At 45.3% G+C, this 18620-nt stretch overlaps 1 protein-coding gene across 4 annotated transcripts in view; it reads right to left on the reverse strand.

Annotated features, from left to right (window-relative positions):
* ZNF512B (zinc finger protein 512B) overlaps positions 1 to 18620 on the reverse strand; it is a 72406-nt gene that overhangs the window by 25433 nt on the left and 28353 nt on the right. For 3 of the 4 annotated variants that reach the window (XM_073607410.1, XM_073607411.1, XM_073607409.1), the window contains 6 exons: positions 17960 to 18088; positions 8485 to 8609; positions 6046 to 6138; positions 4491 to 4589; positions 3486 to 3653; positions 844 to 1047 (listed from right to left, as the gene is read on the reverse strand). In XM_073607410.1, the coding sequence (XP_073463511.1) occupies positions 844 to 1047; positions 3486 to 3653; positions 4491 to 4589; positions 6046 to 6138; positions 8485 to 8609; positions 17960 to 18088 (818 nt within the window). The remainder of the gene's footprint in view (positions 1 to 843; positions 1048 to 3485; positions 3654 to 4490; positions 4590 to 6045; positions 6139 to 8484; positions 8610 to 17959; positions 18089 to 18620) is intronic. The other variant, XM_073607412.1, reaches the window with a different exon arrangement.

The raw sequence follows: 18620 nt of genomic DNA on the forward strand, positions 1-18620 counted from the left end.
CAAACCCATACTGCACCTATATTAACCCTATACCACACTATACTAAAAACGTTTACTGCATCTGAACATCCACATCCACCTTGTACCTGTGCCAAGACTACACCATAACTATAATGCATGCAGTTTAACTGGGACTGTCATTAAGTGCACCAATGCTCTTAAAGAACCCCAATGTTAGCCAGCAGAAGAATATCTCAAAGTACTGCCCCTCCCATAATATTATTCTGCAAACCCCCTTTGTTCCTCTGCCCCTTCTTCTACCATCCTCCTTTTCTTTTGGACAGTGCAAACCCAGCCGCTCTAGGACTAGCATCGCCGACATAAACGCACTCTTGCAGTATAGTTCCAGCACTCGGTAGATGAAACTTTACTACTGCACTTGAGGTGGTCTTGCAACTGTTTATGCTAATCTGGACACCAAATGTCATCCAAGGCCTAGCCCATACGGTTAATCACCTGTATACTAAATTGTGTTATTACCATTGTTAATCCGTTTTATGCTTGCCTATTTACCAACAATATTGGGTGACAATATATTAGGTTTTCCTTTACTACCTGGTTTGGTGCCTGTTTTCTTTGATATAGCACTACTATTGGGTACTAATTATTACTTTCAGTGATTGTCTGTGATATTTTATGCTTGTACACCCAACCTGGTGTGTTAGAGGGGCTGAGGTTCTTGAAAAGGTTGAGGCAGAGAACAGAGGACCCATCCTATCCAGCGGCTTCTACGAGGGTAGCGTTTCATATGTTTTTTGCATGGAGTGAGCCATTAACCATGCCCACATCACAAATACATTGGCGTGCAGATCGCATTGGGCAAAGGGACGAGCTCCAACTTACCCTCTTACTGTCCGGTACAAGGTCCTCCTTCATCCTCCTACGGCTTCCTTCCTTTGTCAGCTCATCCTCTGCAATCTCTTGTAGATGGAAGACTGCGACCTGAGCTGACCGCCTCCTTACTCGCCCACTTGGGGTCCGTTCAAAGTCCTCAATCTCCACTTCCTGCTTTGATGGCAGCTCTGGTTCTTCTGGACTAATCACGTCCTAGGGTGAAGCAAGAAAGTAATGGTAATCTCCAATCTAAATGTAAAAGGCAGCCTTGAAATGCATACACGAGCACAGTTTGTAAGCTTTTACCCAGGGCTTTTTTTCTAGGAAAAAAGGTGCAGGAACTTAACCACAAGCCACTCCCCCCACACACACACCCTCCAAACTGCATCAAATAGTGGGTGTGGTCAAATTTCATTAACAGTGAGAGGGTCTTAAAGGAGCATTAAATACCAAGAGTGCATTATGTGCAGAGTTAAGGGGGTAACACAGGGTGCAGGGTTGAGGTTGCGCTGCATACAGAGTGCAGACTTCAGGGGTGCTCTACACACAGAGTGCAGGATTCGGCCTTCTTCCACAGCTGCTATCCTCTGCATTCCCCATCCACATCTCACTTTTACCCCTCTTCAGCTCTGACCTCTGCATGCAACACCCTCTACCGTCCACATATCCCCCCCCTTCCTTAAAAGCTCCACCATATTCCACTTTATTCTTGTTGCTGTATTAAGTTAAAGCATGCAGCCGGCTCTAGTACCTCCCCACACACTGTAGGTGGCTCCACCTCTCTTACTTGCAGGGAGATCACCCATTGGGGGTGTCGGCATCCTCATTCCACCCCGGCACCTGCATCTCCCTTGTCCCGATCCTGTACTCAGTTGGAGCCATTCAGGAGATCAGATTTACAGGAGCCGTTGAGAGTCAAGCTGTCACTTATAAACAAAGAAGCTGGACTTCTGTGTTTACAAGTGATAGTGGTGAGCGGGGAGCAGAGGGCCTGAGCCAGAGGTGGTGGAACTGAGTTCCACCATGTTCCAGCTGAAAAAAAGCCCTGCTTTTACCCATAGCTGTAGTGCGCCAGTCCACCTCATTGCCTTCTCAGGGTAATCTGGTGATCTGGAAACCTCTTTTGCTTAACTATTAGTAACGTAAGAGAGGAATTTACAAGCACACCCATTGCAGGTTCTTTGCGGTTTCTCACATACAGAAATTTGGATGTATCAAGCTGTCAGTGCTAATATACTCCTTATAGTCACCAATCAAATTCAAACCTGCCTTGGAAGTATGAATCTGATGGTGATACGTCAAGAACAGAGAGAGAGGAAGTTACCCAGCTGGAGTGTCAGGAGTCGGCAAGCCCAGCCCATGTGTGAGGAGCTGTATGAAATCTGGCGTCCGGCAAGTAAAAACGCAAACTGAGTGGGATTCTTGAATTTAAAACTGTTCAAGGGCACCATGGCTAACAGCAGTTACACTTTTTTTAACCCCTTCATGCCTAAGGGTAAATCAAATCTTCATGCCTAAGCACAATTTTGCAATGTGTAAGTATATCACCACAACTACCTTGTGCATCCAGGTGGATTATACCTTGTTTTTTTCAGGACAGATTGGACTTTCATTTGGTGGTAAATGGTGATCTCCTGATTTTTTTTTTTTTTTATTATCAAAGGAAAACTGGCCCAAAATATTAAAAAATATATATTTTTTTAATTTAGCTGTATATTTCTTGCTACTACCATAACCTTCCACCAATGAACATCCCAAAATAAAATGTGTATGTTAGTTGTTTGTACCCGTGGTACAGCCCAGAAACTGTAGTGTACATTTTGTTTTTTTATCCTACATAAAACACACTGACACTAATTCTAAATAAAAAAAATCCTGTCTAAAAAAAATCCTGACCCTGACCTTTGACCCAAACTCTAATCCTGGCACTGGCCTAGATCAAACCTTGATCTAGGTATTTTTTATTATTATTTTTTTTCTCTCTCTGCAAGGAATACGAGATAAGATGTATCCCTCTCCTCCATTTACAGAAAGAGAAAACATAGGGGCAAGCTTCACAGTAACCAATCACTGTGGTAGCTAATTAGAGTTCAAGGAGGAAAAACGCCACTCCAGGTGAGTAATCACTGCAGTCCGGATGTGCTGGGTGCAAGCCACGGTTCGCCACTGGTGATCAATGGGAAGAAAAAAAACAGCTGCACACCAAAGGAACGTTCCAACATGTTTGTTCTAAAATAGCAAATGACAGCCAACAAGACAGAGTACCCGAACCCAGGAGGTGACGCGTTTCACACTGACCTCAGTGCTACTTTAAACCACTTATCCACCACTTAGAGGCCATCACAGCGTTCAGGTGACCTGGAATCGGGTGTCCTGGGTCCTGATCGTTGAGACCCCGGGGCCATGCAGCGCACTCCCAGCACATAGAGAGATACGCAAATATGCACCCCCACGGAAAAAAGCCCAGTCTAGTTGGGCCGCATATTTGTGTGAGGTTGATGTAAATCGATAAAATTGAATAAATTCAGACCAAGGAAAGCTGCTGGAGGTATTGTCCATAGCATGCAATTATGTCTTGATTTTTCTTTTTCTGAGTGAACAGCCCCAACAGTATTCACAGTCTGTACTACAGATACCAAATTTGAACCTACTGTGCAGTGTTCGGTCCGCATGTGGTAGTCTCTCCCAGCTTTGGATCGGTATGCCTTGCTGCAATGAAGACAAGAGAAGTGCAGTTTCTCCCGGTCGCACTGCTCTCGCCCGCAACGCTGTGTGTGGTACTGGTAACCCATTAGACTGGAGAATGAAGCCATGCAATTCTGGGAAAAAAAAAACATACTGGGTAATTCTAAAGGAAAGCACTGTATTTTTAATGGCATTGGTACCCCTAGCAGTTGTTACAAACATAGTTAGGTCCGGTTGTATATTCATTTAAAATCATTCAATGTATATTGTAATATATAGTAAAGGCACCTGAATCTGTCCTTATATTAGCTATAAGTAATAGACCACACAACAGGACAGGAGGGCTCAGTACAAGAGCTGATCACAGCTCTATTGCTAGCAGGCTAACACCATAATAATATATACAGGAGAGGAAAGCAAGAGCGATAATCTCATGGGTCTGCTGATGCTCCTTCATTGTCCACTCACAGGCTTGGGACAGGTTGGTGACCAAACTATTTTGCTTAACTGCAGTGGAGAAAAGTGAGGTCACTGTGCTGCCTGGCAAGCATGTCTGGCTCACAATGCTGACTGGCTGAACAAAATTTGAAGTCTTTAGCTCCCATCACAGTTCACATATGTAGTGCATAAAATGACATACACTCACCAGCCACTTTATTAGGTACACCTTGCTAGTACCGGGTTGGACCCCCTTTTGCCTTCAAATGCATTAAGTTGCTGCCATGTGATTGGCTGATTAGCAATTTGTGTTACCAAGCAATTGAACAGGTGTACCTAATAAAGTGGCCGGTGAGTGTATATTTTGTGGTTCAACTTTAAAATAGGCTTACAGTTATTACTGTAACATTTAATAATCATTAATTTACACCCGATTAACATGACCCTACAGCTCTTTATGAAAATGACAGTCAGCCTGACAAGTTTGCTCTCCAGATTTTGCAGATTACTGGACTCTTGTCCTAGGGAATTACCTCCTTGGGGCAGCGCAGTTTTCCCATCTGCTTGAGAACTTTGCGCAGGCGTTCCCGCTCCCTGGGGTCATCCACCGGGACCTGGTCAGGGCTGGAAGACTAAATGGAAGTGGAGAAAGATCAACGTCTGAGGGAAGTACAATCATCCCATGCCCATCACGATGGGTTTACCAATCTGGCTTATTGCAGGACAGTCAGATCATTCCTAGAGATGAGTGGAATGATTTTGCAGCAAAATTGATGTTGCTGAAAAATTCCTGATTCAAAATTGGCCATGCCATGCAGATCACCTGGGTGAAATTTGCTTGAAAAGAACATACATGGCTCTGCTTACTAATAAAGCTATATGATCACCATAATAGAGTACATTCAAAAAGGATCACTCTGCTTCAATCCAGGCAGAGCCCTATACAGCAAAAGAATAATGTATGGTTCTCATTCAGCAATCATTTTTTTGAGCACTGTAATTATAACTAGGGCTGGGAGAGTTTCTTAAAAAAAAAAAATCTTCGATTCTCTTAAAAAAAAAAAATCGATTCACGATTCGAATCAAGTTTTTTTTTCTTCTTTGGAAACCGCGCTGGTCCTGAGGCGCTGCGGGCATGAGCTTTTAGGCGAGTCCGCGACGTCCGGCCTTGCGGACTAGGCCGAAGCCGTGGTCTCACCTAAAAACTCCTTGCCCCTAGCTCCTCAGGACCGGCGCGGTGTCAGCCTTTGCCTTTATTATGCCTTTGCCTTACAGTTATTTTTTTTTGCGGGTATACAACTGCTTTAAGAGCATTAGAATCTATGCTTTGCCAATATAGGGCTAAGCAACAGGTTCACTGTAATGCAGCTCACTCCAGACGCAAATACTTATCTTCCTGTTGTTCCCCCTGCCACTCCATTCTGCTGCAAGGAGTGGAAGGAAAGCATTGTGCAGCACTGGAGCTATAGACTATCTATGTGATAGCACTGGTTGAACCAGTGCCGCCTTAACAAAATCCTAGCCGTAGATGGTGCGATTTTCTTTCCTGCAACCATGGGTTGCAGGAAAGAAAATCCCTTGATTTCCCCCATCAACAAAGTCAGTGTTGATGGGGAAATCCCTCCCGCGAAGCTATCGTGTTCTCTCAGCCGGGGGGGCAGGGGTAAAGGGAGAACACACAGTGATTATTGCTAATAGCTACAGGCACTTGCACTAATCAAATGAAAAATTGGACAGGCTGGTTGTACCCAAGTTGATTGATCAATCAACTTGGGTACAATCAGCCTGCCCATACATGGTTCAATTCTCATCCAGTCCCTGCTGAACCAGCTAAGATTCAAACCATCTATGGCTGGCTTTAGTTGCATGCCCCTCCATACCTAGAAGTACGAACAGGAAACGGAACTGAATGCGCTGAACAATGTGCCAGTGGAACAAAGAAAAATTTATATATCTGGTGCTGGAGATGGATGGAATAAGGCAAACATGTTAAATTGCCCTGAATCGGCACAGTACAGGATTTTGTTAAGCCACCAAGAGATTATATTCACATTGCTATAATTTTAATGTGTGTGTGTATTCTATTACCTTATTGACGTGTTCGGCCATGGTGTGGTAATTCAGTCCAGCTTTTGATTTAAACTGTTTCCTGCAGTGCTGACACCTCAGAGCTTCTTGGAGCTGATGGAGAGAGAGATCCAAAGTCAGAAGCTCTTTCTTAGGAGACATAAAAAAGACTGGCAGGCAGGGGCATTGCTAGGTCTACAAAAGATCTGTGGCTAGAGCCCATAGCAGCATAGTAAAGAAAGTCATACACATGTATATACAGTAATATACGTGTGTGTGTGTGTGTGTGTGTGTATATATATCCCCAGAGAGCCCCCCAGTTACATCAGGGTCTCCAGAGAGCCTCCTCCTTACATCAGAGTCCCCAGAGAGCCTCTCCCTTGCATCAGGGTCCCCAGAGAGCCCCCCACTTGCATCAGGGTTTCCAGAGAGCCCCCCTTACATTAGGGTCCCCAGAGAGCCTCCCCCTTAAATCAGGGTCCCCAGAGAGCCCCCCCTCCCCTTGGGGACCCCTGCAGAGACTCGGGGCTGGTCCCAGATTCGGGGCTATAGCCCCAAAAGCCACCCCCTAGCGACGCCACTGCTGGCAGGCTAAAAGGAGAAGATTACTTATAAACACATTAGGCCACTTTAAAATATCCCGGAAATTGAAGCAGGTTTGCGTGTATAAATTTTCAGCTGCCATCAAGGATCCTGCCATTTAAAATTTACTTCTGTGTACTTTATGTGAGACGTGATACCCATGTCACGCTAGCCATCCTGACACTTGTAGCAACTTGCCAGAGACAGGACCAATGTTCCTGATCCCCAGTGGCTTCTGCTGCCAACCTCCAACATCATTACAGGCCACAGCAGTGAGGTGGAGAACAGCAGAGGGAACCACTGAATGCAGCGGGAAACAGAAAATCAACCCTTTTGAAAGTGCTGGTTTCTGGGGAGACATCGGGGATAACGGAGTTCGGTGACACATAATGAGGAAGGGGTAAGCATCCACTATATTTCTTGGAGGGGGTCCTTTTATTTAAATGTTTCAATTTAGCGACAGTGTCAAGAGAGCAGAAAGAACAGTATCCTACAGTATCGTTTCGCCTGAAGCAGCTAGGCAAGTGTAGTCTTTTCTGCGATCCTTGCAATTTCATGCCAGTATTAGGATCACTAATGTGATGTGGGCGTTACATCAAATGGGATTTCTGAGGATTCCTCTACACTTCTGAAACTTTAGCCCAACTGACCATAAAAAGTCATATGGGAAAAGTTCTGCTCAATTGTTTTTGGGGGATGTCTTTTGATCTCTGCAGCTTTTTTCCTTCTTATTTTCTGTATATTTTATTTCTGCCACTAAAGACATTGAGAGCCGTTCACACTCGCATGTCATACGCATTGGATGCAGGGAAACATTTTGCACATATGTGAACTCAGCCTTGAGTTTATTGCACATGTCTGGGCATAGACTTTGGCAATACATAGAGGGGTCTGACAGCTTGGAGAGAGATAATCAGAGCACTTGACATTCCTCTCTTCAGCTAACATCTACACCAACTGCTTAGTCTTAAAGTGCTTGTCAAGCTTTGGTTTTTACTTGTTAAAAATAATAAACATGTTGTAATTATCTGCTCTGTGCAATGGTTTTGCATAGAGCAGCCCTGAGCCTCCTCTTCTGTGGTCCCCTGCCAGTAATCTTGGCTCCCCGCGAGTGCCCTTATAGCCTGGCTCAGCCCTGCACCGCCGCTGACAGATTTTGACTGACAGCAGCGGGAGCCAGCCAATCCCGTGAGAGACGGGTGAGGGACTGCTGCAGAGGTGCACAGTGCTGGATCCAGATTGGGTTCAGGTGAGTATTTAGGGGTGGGCTGGGGGTGTGCTACCATTAAAAGTTTTTTTTACCATAATGCAGAGATTGCATTAAAGGTAAAAAAACTTTTACCTTTACAACCACTTGTAGTCACCCAAATAGTGACTGCATCCAATCAGTTGCAGTCACTGTTTGGGTATTCTGACAGCCACGGGTTCCATCTGCCACAATACAATAGAGGGCAGCAGGAGATTCCTTGAGTCACGCTGTTCGGCATGGATGGGGGAATTTGTTTTTTACGTGTGTATCCAGCTTTAGACAGAAAACCACTCTGGTGCTACCTATGAAACAGTATTCCAGGTTTAGTTATCTCTATTCACTTTGAAGACAGGAATGAGTTTATCAATTGATCTGGGCTAAATTCTTCTCCATTGCTCACATTTACCCATAATAATAACCTGCATGGGAACATGGCCAAACTTTTAAAAGTATTCTCTCAAGCTGTGCAAGCGCAGTTACGATACCATCATAAAGACTTGTTCATTTGCTGGTGGCTCTTAAGGAAATTGTAGTTTGTGGGCAACTTTGGAGCCACCCATTACCCGCTGTGAACCTACAAAGATGCACAGTGCAGAGCTGCACACTGATTAACACATGCTGCGCCTCACCTGCTCACATACATCCATGTGCTTCCGCAGTCCTGCCACCGTCTTGCGGGTAACCGATCCACAGTTCGGACAGGTCACCTCCCCCCTTTTGTTAGTCTGTCGATGGAACTTGTCGTCCACACTGCCTGGTACAGGGGGGGAGGGGAGAAGTGTGAAAGTGATTCTTATCCAAAATTCCATTTTATTTACAGGAAAGCACCACGTTTATTAAAAATAGAACACTGAAAGCCCAACTCCATGTTCTGAGAAACTTCCTTCCCACCGCCCTGCTTAAAAAAAAAAAAAAAAAAAAAAAAAAAAAAAAAAAGTTTCTTGAAGCGGAACTTTACGCCTAAAGGGAAGTTCTGCTGATCCTCCTCCTCCCCCCTCCAGTTCCACTTTTGGGGAGCAGGTACCTAGTTTTGTCAGGTACCCACTACCACTTCTATGCCTAGGCGATCCCAACAGATGTTCTCCCTACCCCGCCAAGGCGGGACCATTCACAGGGTGCTGTGTGGCTCGTGCATGCACAATGGGGAGCTATCTGTGAAGCCGCAAGGAGCCACAGTTGGCTTCTCACACTCAACATGGTGGTGCCAGGGACCCAAAGACTGGGAAAGAATCGGCTCGGGGGGAGGACATCGCTGGATCCCTGGACAGGTAAGTGCCTCTTTATTAAAAGTCAGCAGCTACAGTATTTATTTTTTTCAAAAACCGAAGATCCTCTTTAAGCACTACTCACCTTCTTCATGCTCTTACACTGCCCTCTGCTTCCTTTTCTGAGGCCATTCCAAGTCCTGTAAGACCAGGCTGTCATGGACACATTCCCAGGGGATGCGTTATCATAAAGCCTAGACCCACAGTAGAATCCTGCATAGAATGGCACTCCACGGCCAACACTGGAGAAGTGAAAGATGTGGAATTTGACTGGTCAGAAGACCCCTGCAATTTAGGTATGCATGCCGGTCCAGGCTCTAAAAGGATTCTGACATTAAAGTGTAAGTAAACCCCCCTATCGTTTTCAGCCAAGGAAGCTGCCATATTTGCCTCTGTTTAATCTACAACTGCCATGATGCTGCACATGTGATCAGTTATGACGCCAGCCACTGGATGGTTTGACAGCTTGGTTGAGAGCACAACCAATGGGAGAGTTACATTTCCGGCACGTGCCGTAAATGAAACTGTTTTATGAATGGTTTTACTTCCGCTTTAAGTTCGGGATCGACCCAGATGCCTGACCTGCAGCTGGCTCAGCCTCTTGGCGTGCTGAGCCAGCCGCTCCTGCCCCTTCCACAGCCCGATGCGGGCTGTGGAAGGGGAGACACCGAGCGTGAATTGACAGTCATCGCTCTCTGCTCAGTGAAGATCGAGAACAAAGCGATCAGTGGCCATGCATTTTGTTTTCGATCTCAGAGCCGGCAGGCGAGAGCTGCAGCATCGGACCAATGTCACAGTCATGTAGGTGAGTTTAGATGTTTAAACTTTTTTCAATCCCACACCGAATGCTTATTTTAAAAGGACATATAAGGTTTTTCATTTGGTACACTGGTAAACCCAACGCTACTCCACACCATTAAGTTTTGAGTGCAGTGGGTGAGTCTGTGATGTCCTGCACTTACAGCATGTCCAGCATTTACAGTATGAGAGTCATTCAATCCGGAAGACTGAGGGCATCTTGTGGTGAAAAAGAGGTACTGCTGGGGACATGAGGCTAACCCAGTGTTCCCAAAGGACTTACTCCCTACAACCAGCTTTTCTTTCCTGTATTATCTTTATTATTAACTTTAACTGAACTGGTATAATAATAAAAAGGTACATAATCTTTCTGGTGGCTTTCTCGGTTTATTTTTCAGTTCTCTCCTCACATCCTGGTCACAGAAAAAGCTATTATCAGCAGATCCCCCACTGCTTTTATCCTGGGCAGCCTTAAAAAAAAAATTATGATTGGAAGCTGACATTCAACAAACAACTGGATAGAAGTTTTTTCCTTTTTAGGTTGCAAGATCTGTGGTCTCGTACACCAGTTTGGATCTTCAAACAAAGTTGTTGCCTCCCCTCCCTCCTTCCCTTTGTCGCGGCTCTACCTTTATTGGAGTATCGTTACTTACATTTGGGGGTGGACGGTTTTTGTGGTGATACCTGGTGATCGGTTACAGTTATTTGGTGCTCAAGTACTAAAAGATGGACCAGGTGGTTTGGTTAAAAGTTTTCACGGTGGTATTGGCCTTTGTGTTTAAAGCAAAAACTAAAGTTTCCATACTTACCTGTCCAACGGTCCTGCATCGGCGCGGGCATCATCTTTTGAGTTCCGGTTTTCAGGCCTCTTTACTGGCTGGTAGGGGATGACATCAGGAGGCCATCATCCTGACACTCGGAGACCAGTCCGGCACTGTAAGCTGAGCTGCATATGCTCAGCTCAGTATACAGTGCCGGAGGAGACGGTGAGCAGGCAGGTGAGGGGGGGGGATTTTATTGCAGAAGAGAACGTGCATGTCTCTTTTACAATAAACGCCTGCCTGCTTGCAGTTTTTTTTTTTTTTATAGTGAAACTTTACATAGTTAGGTTGAAAAAAGACACAAGTCCATAAGAAAAAAGAAAAAATATCATGCAATCCCATATACCCAATCCTATACCCACAGTTGATCCAGAGGAAAGCGAAAAACCCCCCCCAGAAAAGAAAAGCAGGATCCAATTTGCTACAGCAGAGGAAAAAATTTCTTGTTGATCCCAGAGAGGCAATCGGATTTTCCCTGGATCAACTTTACCTATAAATGTCAGTACCCAGTTATATTATGTACATTTAGGAAAGAATCCAGGCCTTTCTTAAAGCGGAGGGCCACACAATTTTTTAACTTCACCTTATCCCCATCAGCGCTAACAGATGCTCAAATGAAAGAAAAAAAAATTTTTGGTGCTGTATTTACCGTAGAATCTGTCTGTATTGTGGCACTTCCTGTTCGTCACTCCCGCGGGAGTAGGCATGTATATTTGTTTTCCTCTGAGGCGCACTGTCTCCTGGGAGCTAAGTGTCATGCTACCCATGAGTCAGTGCGGAATGCTGCCGCGAAATCCAGTTGTTCTGACGATATGGGTCCCCCGTCAGATAATGCCCGGGCTGGACTGCGCATGCGCAAGCGAAGCAGCCGAAAATTGCCGAGGATTAACCGCTGTTTATCATCCTCGGAGATTTTCGGCGGTTCCGTTTGCGCATGCGCTGCGCCAGCGCAGTCCAGCCCGGGCATTATCCGTCGGGGGACCCATATCGACAAGACATTGAGCATGCGTGGGAATGAGCAGCATTCACCGCATTCCCGGAAATCAATGCTTGTGGGCTTCACATGCCCATAAGCAAGATGGAGTCGGCCATCATACGATTTTATAAGTTCATTTTATAATTGCAAACGGACATCGGGGGAATTAATACACCAAACAAGTGAGTGTTCTAAAGTGTTTAGCAAAGTGTCAGAATAGCTGGACAAAAAAAAGAATGGTCAGCGGACCTCCGCTTTAAAGCAATCTACTGAGCTGCCCAGATTAAATCTCTTTTCCTCTAGACGTAATGAGTGCCCCCTTGTCCTCTGTGATGACCGTAAAATTAATAACTCGACACCAAGTTCACTATATGGACCCCTTATGTATTTATACATGGTGATCATATCCCCCCTTAATCTCCCCTCTCAAGAGAGAATAAATTCAGTTCCTCTAATCTTTCCTCATAGCTGAGCTCCTCCATGCCTCTTATCAGTTTGGTTGCTCTTCTCTGCACTTTCTCCAGTTCCCCGATATCCTTTTTGAGAACTGGAGCCCAAAACTGAACTGCATGTTCCAGATGAGGTCTTACTAATGATTTGTACAGGGGGGCAAAATTATATCTCTCTCTCTGGAGTCCATACCTCTCTTAGTACATGAAAGGACTTTGCTCGCTTTGGAAACCAAAGCTTGGCATTGCATGTTATTATTGAGCTTATGATCTACCAAAACCCCCAGATCCTTCTCCTCTGTGGATTCCCCCAGTTGTACTCCCCCTAGTATGTATGATGCATGCATATACTTAGCCCCCAAGTGCATAACTTTACATTTATCAACATTAAACCTCATCTGCCACATAGTCGCCCAATTAGACAGTGCATTGAGGTCGGCTTGTAAATTGGAGACATCCTGTAAGGACGTTATTCCACTGCATAGCTTAGTGCCATCTGCAAAGGCAGAAATGTTACTTTTAATCCCAGACCCGATATCATTTATAAAGGTATTAAAAAGTAAGAGTCCCAGCATTGAACCTTGGGGTACACCACTGATAACCTTAGACCATTCAGAGTAAGAATCAATAACCACTACTCTCTGAATTCTGTCTTTTAGCCAGTTTTCTATCCATTTACAAACTGATATTTCCAAGCCTGTAGACTTTACCTTACATATGAGCCGTGTGTGGGGAACTGTGTCGAACTTCCACTTTAAAGGTAAAGGTGTGGTGTAATACAAGGTTATAATATTCTGTTTGAACCCAAATAAAGGGGCCACGGCCATAATTTTCTGCGCTTCAGTTGCCTGGTTTTCTTTATTATCATGAATAATCAGATTGTTACTGTGTGGGTGGTGCAGGGGTGGTTGCTTGTGAGGTTGTACAGTCCCATGTGGGGTACAGCAGCAGCTTTGATGTTTTAAACGTCTTCTGGAGAGCTAATAAAAAAAAAAAAAAGAAAATCTGCCCGGAGTTGGGCTTTAAAAAGACACTAGTATCCACTTCAACATGCCATCTGAATTCCTGTGGGTGTATGTGCCAACGGTTTTATAATTCTGCTTTACAGGGTACATTAATGTAAAAAATATCTATAAATATGTTAATTAAGGCCGTTTCACTACTTCAAGCTTTCTGTGGATGACTCATAAAGGAAATTAAAAGAGATGTATTATTCATGAGTGGAGATGCTTAAAGTAAGTCTTTGAGCTACAAAAGATGCTTTAAACACGGCTTTGACACATTGGGGCTTATATAAAACACTGAAACTCTTAAAAATATATATTTTTTTTTTTCTGCTAATAAAGTTCATGTAAATCAGTGACCCCTGTCAGGTTCTTATTGCTGTCTTTGTGCCCCACTAGGGTGATTCGTCCTCTCTATGTGTCTCGGTGAACAAGTTTTGCTTTGTACATTGCAGTGCTGCACAGACAACGTCTGCTCCTCTCCCTCAAAGCAAGTTTATGGATCAGGTCTGACCTGTATGCAGACAAAGCAACCTATACAAGACCCCAAAAGACCCGAAGGGTCCGATCAGATCTGTCTGGTAGTTTTTCAGGCGGAACCTGATCAGACGGTCTACTCACCCCTATGGACTGGCCAGTGTAAACAGACTTGAGTCCGTTTCCACCCGCCTATCCGATGCCCAGAAAATAACGGAAGGATCTCTGTCCTCCTCCGTCTAGGCAGATTGGTTTAGAAGGCTGTCGGATGTAAATGGACAGTGAAGTCTGTTTACTCTCAGCAGAGCAGGCTCTGTCTGTGCCCACTTTGCATAAACTGAGAGGACACGGATGGCTTCTCTGTCCGCTCCGCTCTGATCAGCAGGGAATCAGTGGACAGATTCCCCTCTGATCAAACCAGAGTCTGCCCCGCCTGAAGGGGGCCTAAAGCCTAGTACAGTTTGTATGCATTCAACGAAGTGGGCTGAAGGAAAAAAAAAAAAACTGAAGAGCTTGTGAGGAGCTGCTGTACTAACTATGTGATGTTAATACAGCAATCTACCCAGCTGTGCTATTGTGCTCTGCCCCCCCCCCCCCACCCCCCCAGGACACCCTGGTCAGTGCTATTAGCCACTGGCTGAGAGCACCAATCGGATGATTGGCAGACCTTTTTCGGTCATGCCCCTTTGACAGAAGCAGCCGAAGGGCTGGCTTCTGTCGGACCAGCTGCCGTACACACGGGCCAAATGTCGGACAGTTTCTATTGAACCAGCCGATGCCACTCGATATTCAGCCCGTGTGCACTAGACTTAAAGTGGAGTTCCACCCAAAAATGGAACTTGCGCTTATCTGGTTCCTCTCCCCCTCCGGTGTCACATTTGGCACCTTTCAGGAGGGAGCAGATACCTGTCTAATACAGATATTTTGCTCTCACTTCCGGGCATAGATACCCGAGCCACCCGCGGGAATCTACGCCACTGCCCTCCCCCCACCCCGCTGTCTTCTGGGATACACACGGGTCCCAGAACACAGCAGAGACCAGTGGGATAGCGCAGCACGAGTTGCGCATGCACAGTAGGAAACCAGGAGGTGAACTTCCTGATTTCCTTACCGAGGATGGCGGCGGCAGCACCCGACAGCCGAGGGATAGATCGGCTTCAGGTGCCGACATCGCGGGCGCCCTGGACAGGTAAGGGTCCTTATTTTAAAAGTCAGCAGCTGCAGTATTTGTAAAAAAAAAATCGGCCAAACTCCGCTTTAAGGCTAACTGAAACTGGGTACATACGGATTGAAATTGGCTGGCTCTCCAGGAACTGGACAGCTTTCAATCCCTGTGTAGCCCGATGTGTTCAACAGAAGACGATCGTTAGACCAGTTTCTGTAGAATGTTCCTGATGGAAAACCAGCATTTAATCAGCCGCTGCAGCCAATAGCTGCAGTGCTGATCAGTGTATTCTTATGAAAGGGGGGGGGGGGTTTCCTGTCATAATTCAATAGCGCAGCTGGGGAGATTCCTGCATGCACTATCTCCTGTTTTAGTGACAACTGTAAAATTTAGGATTCCCCCTCACTTTCTATATTCAGTGCTTTCGGAAAGTATTCACAGCGCTTCACTTTTTCCACATTTTGTTATGTTACAGCCTTATTCCAAAATTGATTAAATTTATTATTTTCCTCAAAATTCTACAAACAATACCCCATAATGACAACATGAAAGAAGTTTGAAATCTTTGCAAATTTATTAAAAATAAAAAAACGAAAAAATCCCATGTACATAGGCATTCACTGCCTTTGCTCAATACTTTGGTGAAGCATCTTTTGCACCAATTACAACCTCAAGTCTTTTTGCCAAGCTTGGCACACCTATTTTTGGGCAGTTTCTCCCATTCTTCTTTGCAGGACCTCTCAAGCTCCATCAGGTTGGATGGGGAACGTTGGCGCACAGCCATTTTCAGATCTCTCCAGAGATGTTCAATCAGGTTCAAGTCTGGGCCACTCAAGGACATTCACAGAGTTGTTCCGTAGCCACTCCTTTGTTACATTGGCTGTATGCTTAGGGTCGTTGTCCTGTTGGAAGGTGAACCTTTGCCCCAGTCTGAGGACCAGAGCACTCTGGAGCAGGTTTTTATCAAGGATGTCTCTGTACATTGTTGCAGTCATCTTTCCCTCGACCATGACTAGTCTTCCAGTTCCTGCCACTGAAAAACATGCCCACAGCATGATGCTGCCATGACCATGCTTCGCTGTAGGGATGGTATTGGCCAGGTGATAAGCAGTGCCTGGTTTCCTCCAGACATGACGTTTGCCATTCACGCCAAAGAGTTCAATCTCTGTTTCATCAGACTAGAGAATTTTGTTTCTCATGGTCTAAGAGTCCTTCAGGTGCCTTTTGGCAAACTCCAGGCGGGCTGTCATGTGCCTTTTACTGAGGAGTGGCTTCCGTCTGGCCACTCTACCATACAGGCCTGATTGGTGGAGTGCTGCAGAGATGGTTGTTCATCTGGAAGGTTCTCCTCTCTCCACAGAGAAACACTGGAGCTCTGTCGGAGTAACCATTGCGTTCTTGGTCACCTCCCTAACTAAGGCACTTCTCCCCCAATTGCTCGGTTTGGTCGGGCGGCCCACTCTAGGAAGAGTCTTGGTGGTTCCAAACTTCTTACATTTACGGATGATGGAGACCACTTCTGCTCATTGGGACCTTCAATGCTGCAGAAATTTTTCTGTACCCTTCCCCAGATCTGGGCCTCCATACAATTTTGTCTCGGAGGTCTACAGACAATTCCTTGCACTTAATGGCTTGGTTTGTGCTCTGACATGCACTGTTAACTGTGGGACCCCCCCATATACCCCCCCATATTAGTGACCCCCCCTTACCTTAGTGTAATCTACGGAAGGTGGTCTCTGGTCACCATAGTGCCCCCCACATCAGAGTTCCTGGCGTTCCCCTTCATCCCCACATCAGAGTCTGCAGGATTCCCCCTTACAGTGCAAGGGGGAACTCAGTCTGCAAAACTTGATGTAAGTGGGAACTCTGATGTAAAGAGAAAGCAGTGGACTCTGATATAAGCTGATATAAAGTTCTGGTCAACAGAGCCCCCCTCTACATCAGAGTTCCCCCTTAGATCATGATCTGCAGCGTTCCCCTTTACATAAGAGTTCCCTTTCACTGTAAGGGGGAATCCTGCAGACTCTGATGTAAAGGGGGAACTCTGTGCTGGCTGGGTTCTAGTAACCAAACCTTCATGTCAATGATGAAATTCGTTTTTTTTACTTTTGTTTAACTTAAATACATTGCTAATAGCACTAGCTATATGTTTATAGTTTAAATACTGATATTTGCATTGTTTGGCACTGAAGACTGTCATTTTATATACTTTTTTTTGCAGTAGCAGTAAAAAATGTGGTCCGGTCAGTAAATTTCATAATCTCTGCCGGGGGGGGGGGATTGGTGCTGTTGGTAAATTTTGGTATCCTGCCAGTAAATTTCACTGGGGGGGGGGGGTGTTGGCAACACTGCTGCCGGGCTGTGTGCTCGGATAAGGGTCAGCGTGGGGGTTCTCCTTAAAATCCATACCAGATCGAAGGGCCTGGTATGCTCTTGGAGGGGGAACCCATGCCGTTTTTTTTTTTTTTTTTTTAATTTGGAGTTCCCCTTCAAGATAATCAGAGCACAAGTCGCATGCCAAAGTCGAATCAGTTAGGACGGCAATCCGACTTTGATCCGACTTCAGTGATATTCAATGGGCTAAAGTAGGATCAAAGTTGGACCAAAGTAGTGCAGGGAGCATTTTTAAAATCGGACCGACTTGTGTCGGACCAGTTAAGACGGCTCCCATAGGGAAACATTGATTTTCACACGTCATGCGACATGAGCTCCCAATGTCGGAGCGTTCGTCGTACCAGTGTGAACCTGGCCTAAGTGGAAACAGGATGCACCTGAGCTCAATTTTGAGTGTTATGGCAAAGGCTGTGAATACTTATGTACATAGGATTTTTTTTCCTTTTTTATTTTTAATTAATTTGCAAAGATTTCAAAAAAATTTCTTTCATGTTGTCAATATGGAATATTGTTTGTAGAATTTTGAGGAAAATAATTAATTTAATTCATTTGGGAATAAGGCTGTGACATAACAAAATGTGGAAAAAGTGAAGCGCTGTGAATGCTTTCCGGATGCACTGTACTTTAGGCACAATTTAGCACACCTTCAGTGATATTGCAGCTTAATGAACAAAGGCCGAAGTGTGTTTCACTTATTAAAAATGAGGGATCTCCTTTCTCAAATATAAGAGCTGTCATGGTATAAAGTTTCCTACCTGAAGAGGCAGCCATGATGTGCCCCAGTTTTATACAGGGGGTCTCCTGTCTCTTCCTTGTCTCCCCTGTTCTTCCCCGTACAAGCTTGTTGTGTCTCACCCTGGATTTGTCTTCTGCTTTTCCCAGGCCTGTGAATATAACATAAGAAACTCAGCAAAAAATCCAGGCACGTATACAAGGAGATAAAAACAAACAAAGGCGCCTCTGAGTGCAGAAGATAAACAATTTTAATACCCCAACTGGGTTAAAAACACTTACAAAATAGGAGTAGAAAACAGGCACATCGTGGGTAAGGCTGCATTGGAAGGGGTCACGATCAGAGGAAGCCTTCAGGAGGATGGATGTAGTCACTGTCAGCAGCGGTGTGAAACACAGGGAACAGCTGTGAAGCCGGCGTCGTCAGCGTGTGAGGGCTGCGAACCCGGAAGTGATGTCATCCGATGAGCGGCTCTGTGACCAGCCTGAACCGCAAACGAAAGGCCGGAGAGGGGATGTGATGTCATCAATGAGGGACGCGTTTCGGAACCGTCATTCGTTCCTTTCTCAACCTCGGATTACACTGATGGCTTCGTTAGGCAGGTGCTGCCACTCTCTCCTTCCATGTTTTTGTGTGTTCAGGCAGTGGTTTGGCTCGCTGGGACTTGTAGTTCACCACTTCCA

The sequence above is a fragment of the Aquarana catesbeiana genome, linkage group LG12 (assembly GCF_042186555.1).
Source record: "Aquarana catesbeiana isolate 2022-GZ linkage group LG12, ASM4218655v1, whole genome shotgun sequence".
NCBI classification, from domain to species: Eukaryota; Metazoa; Chordata; class Amphibia; order Anura; family Ranidae; genus Aquarana; species Aquarana catesbeiana.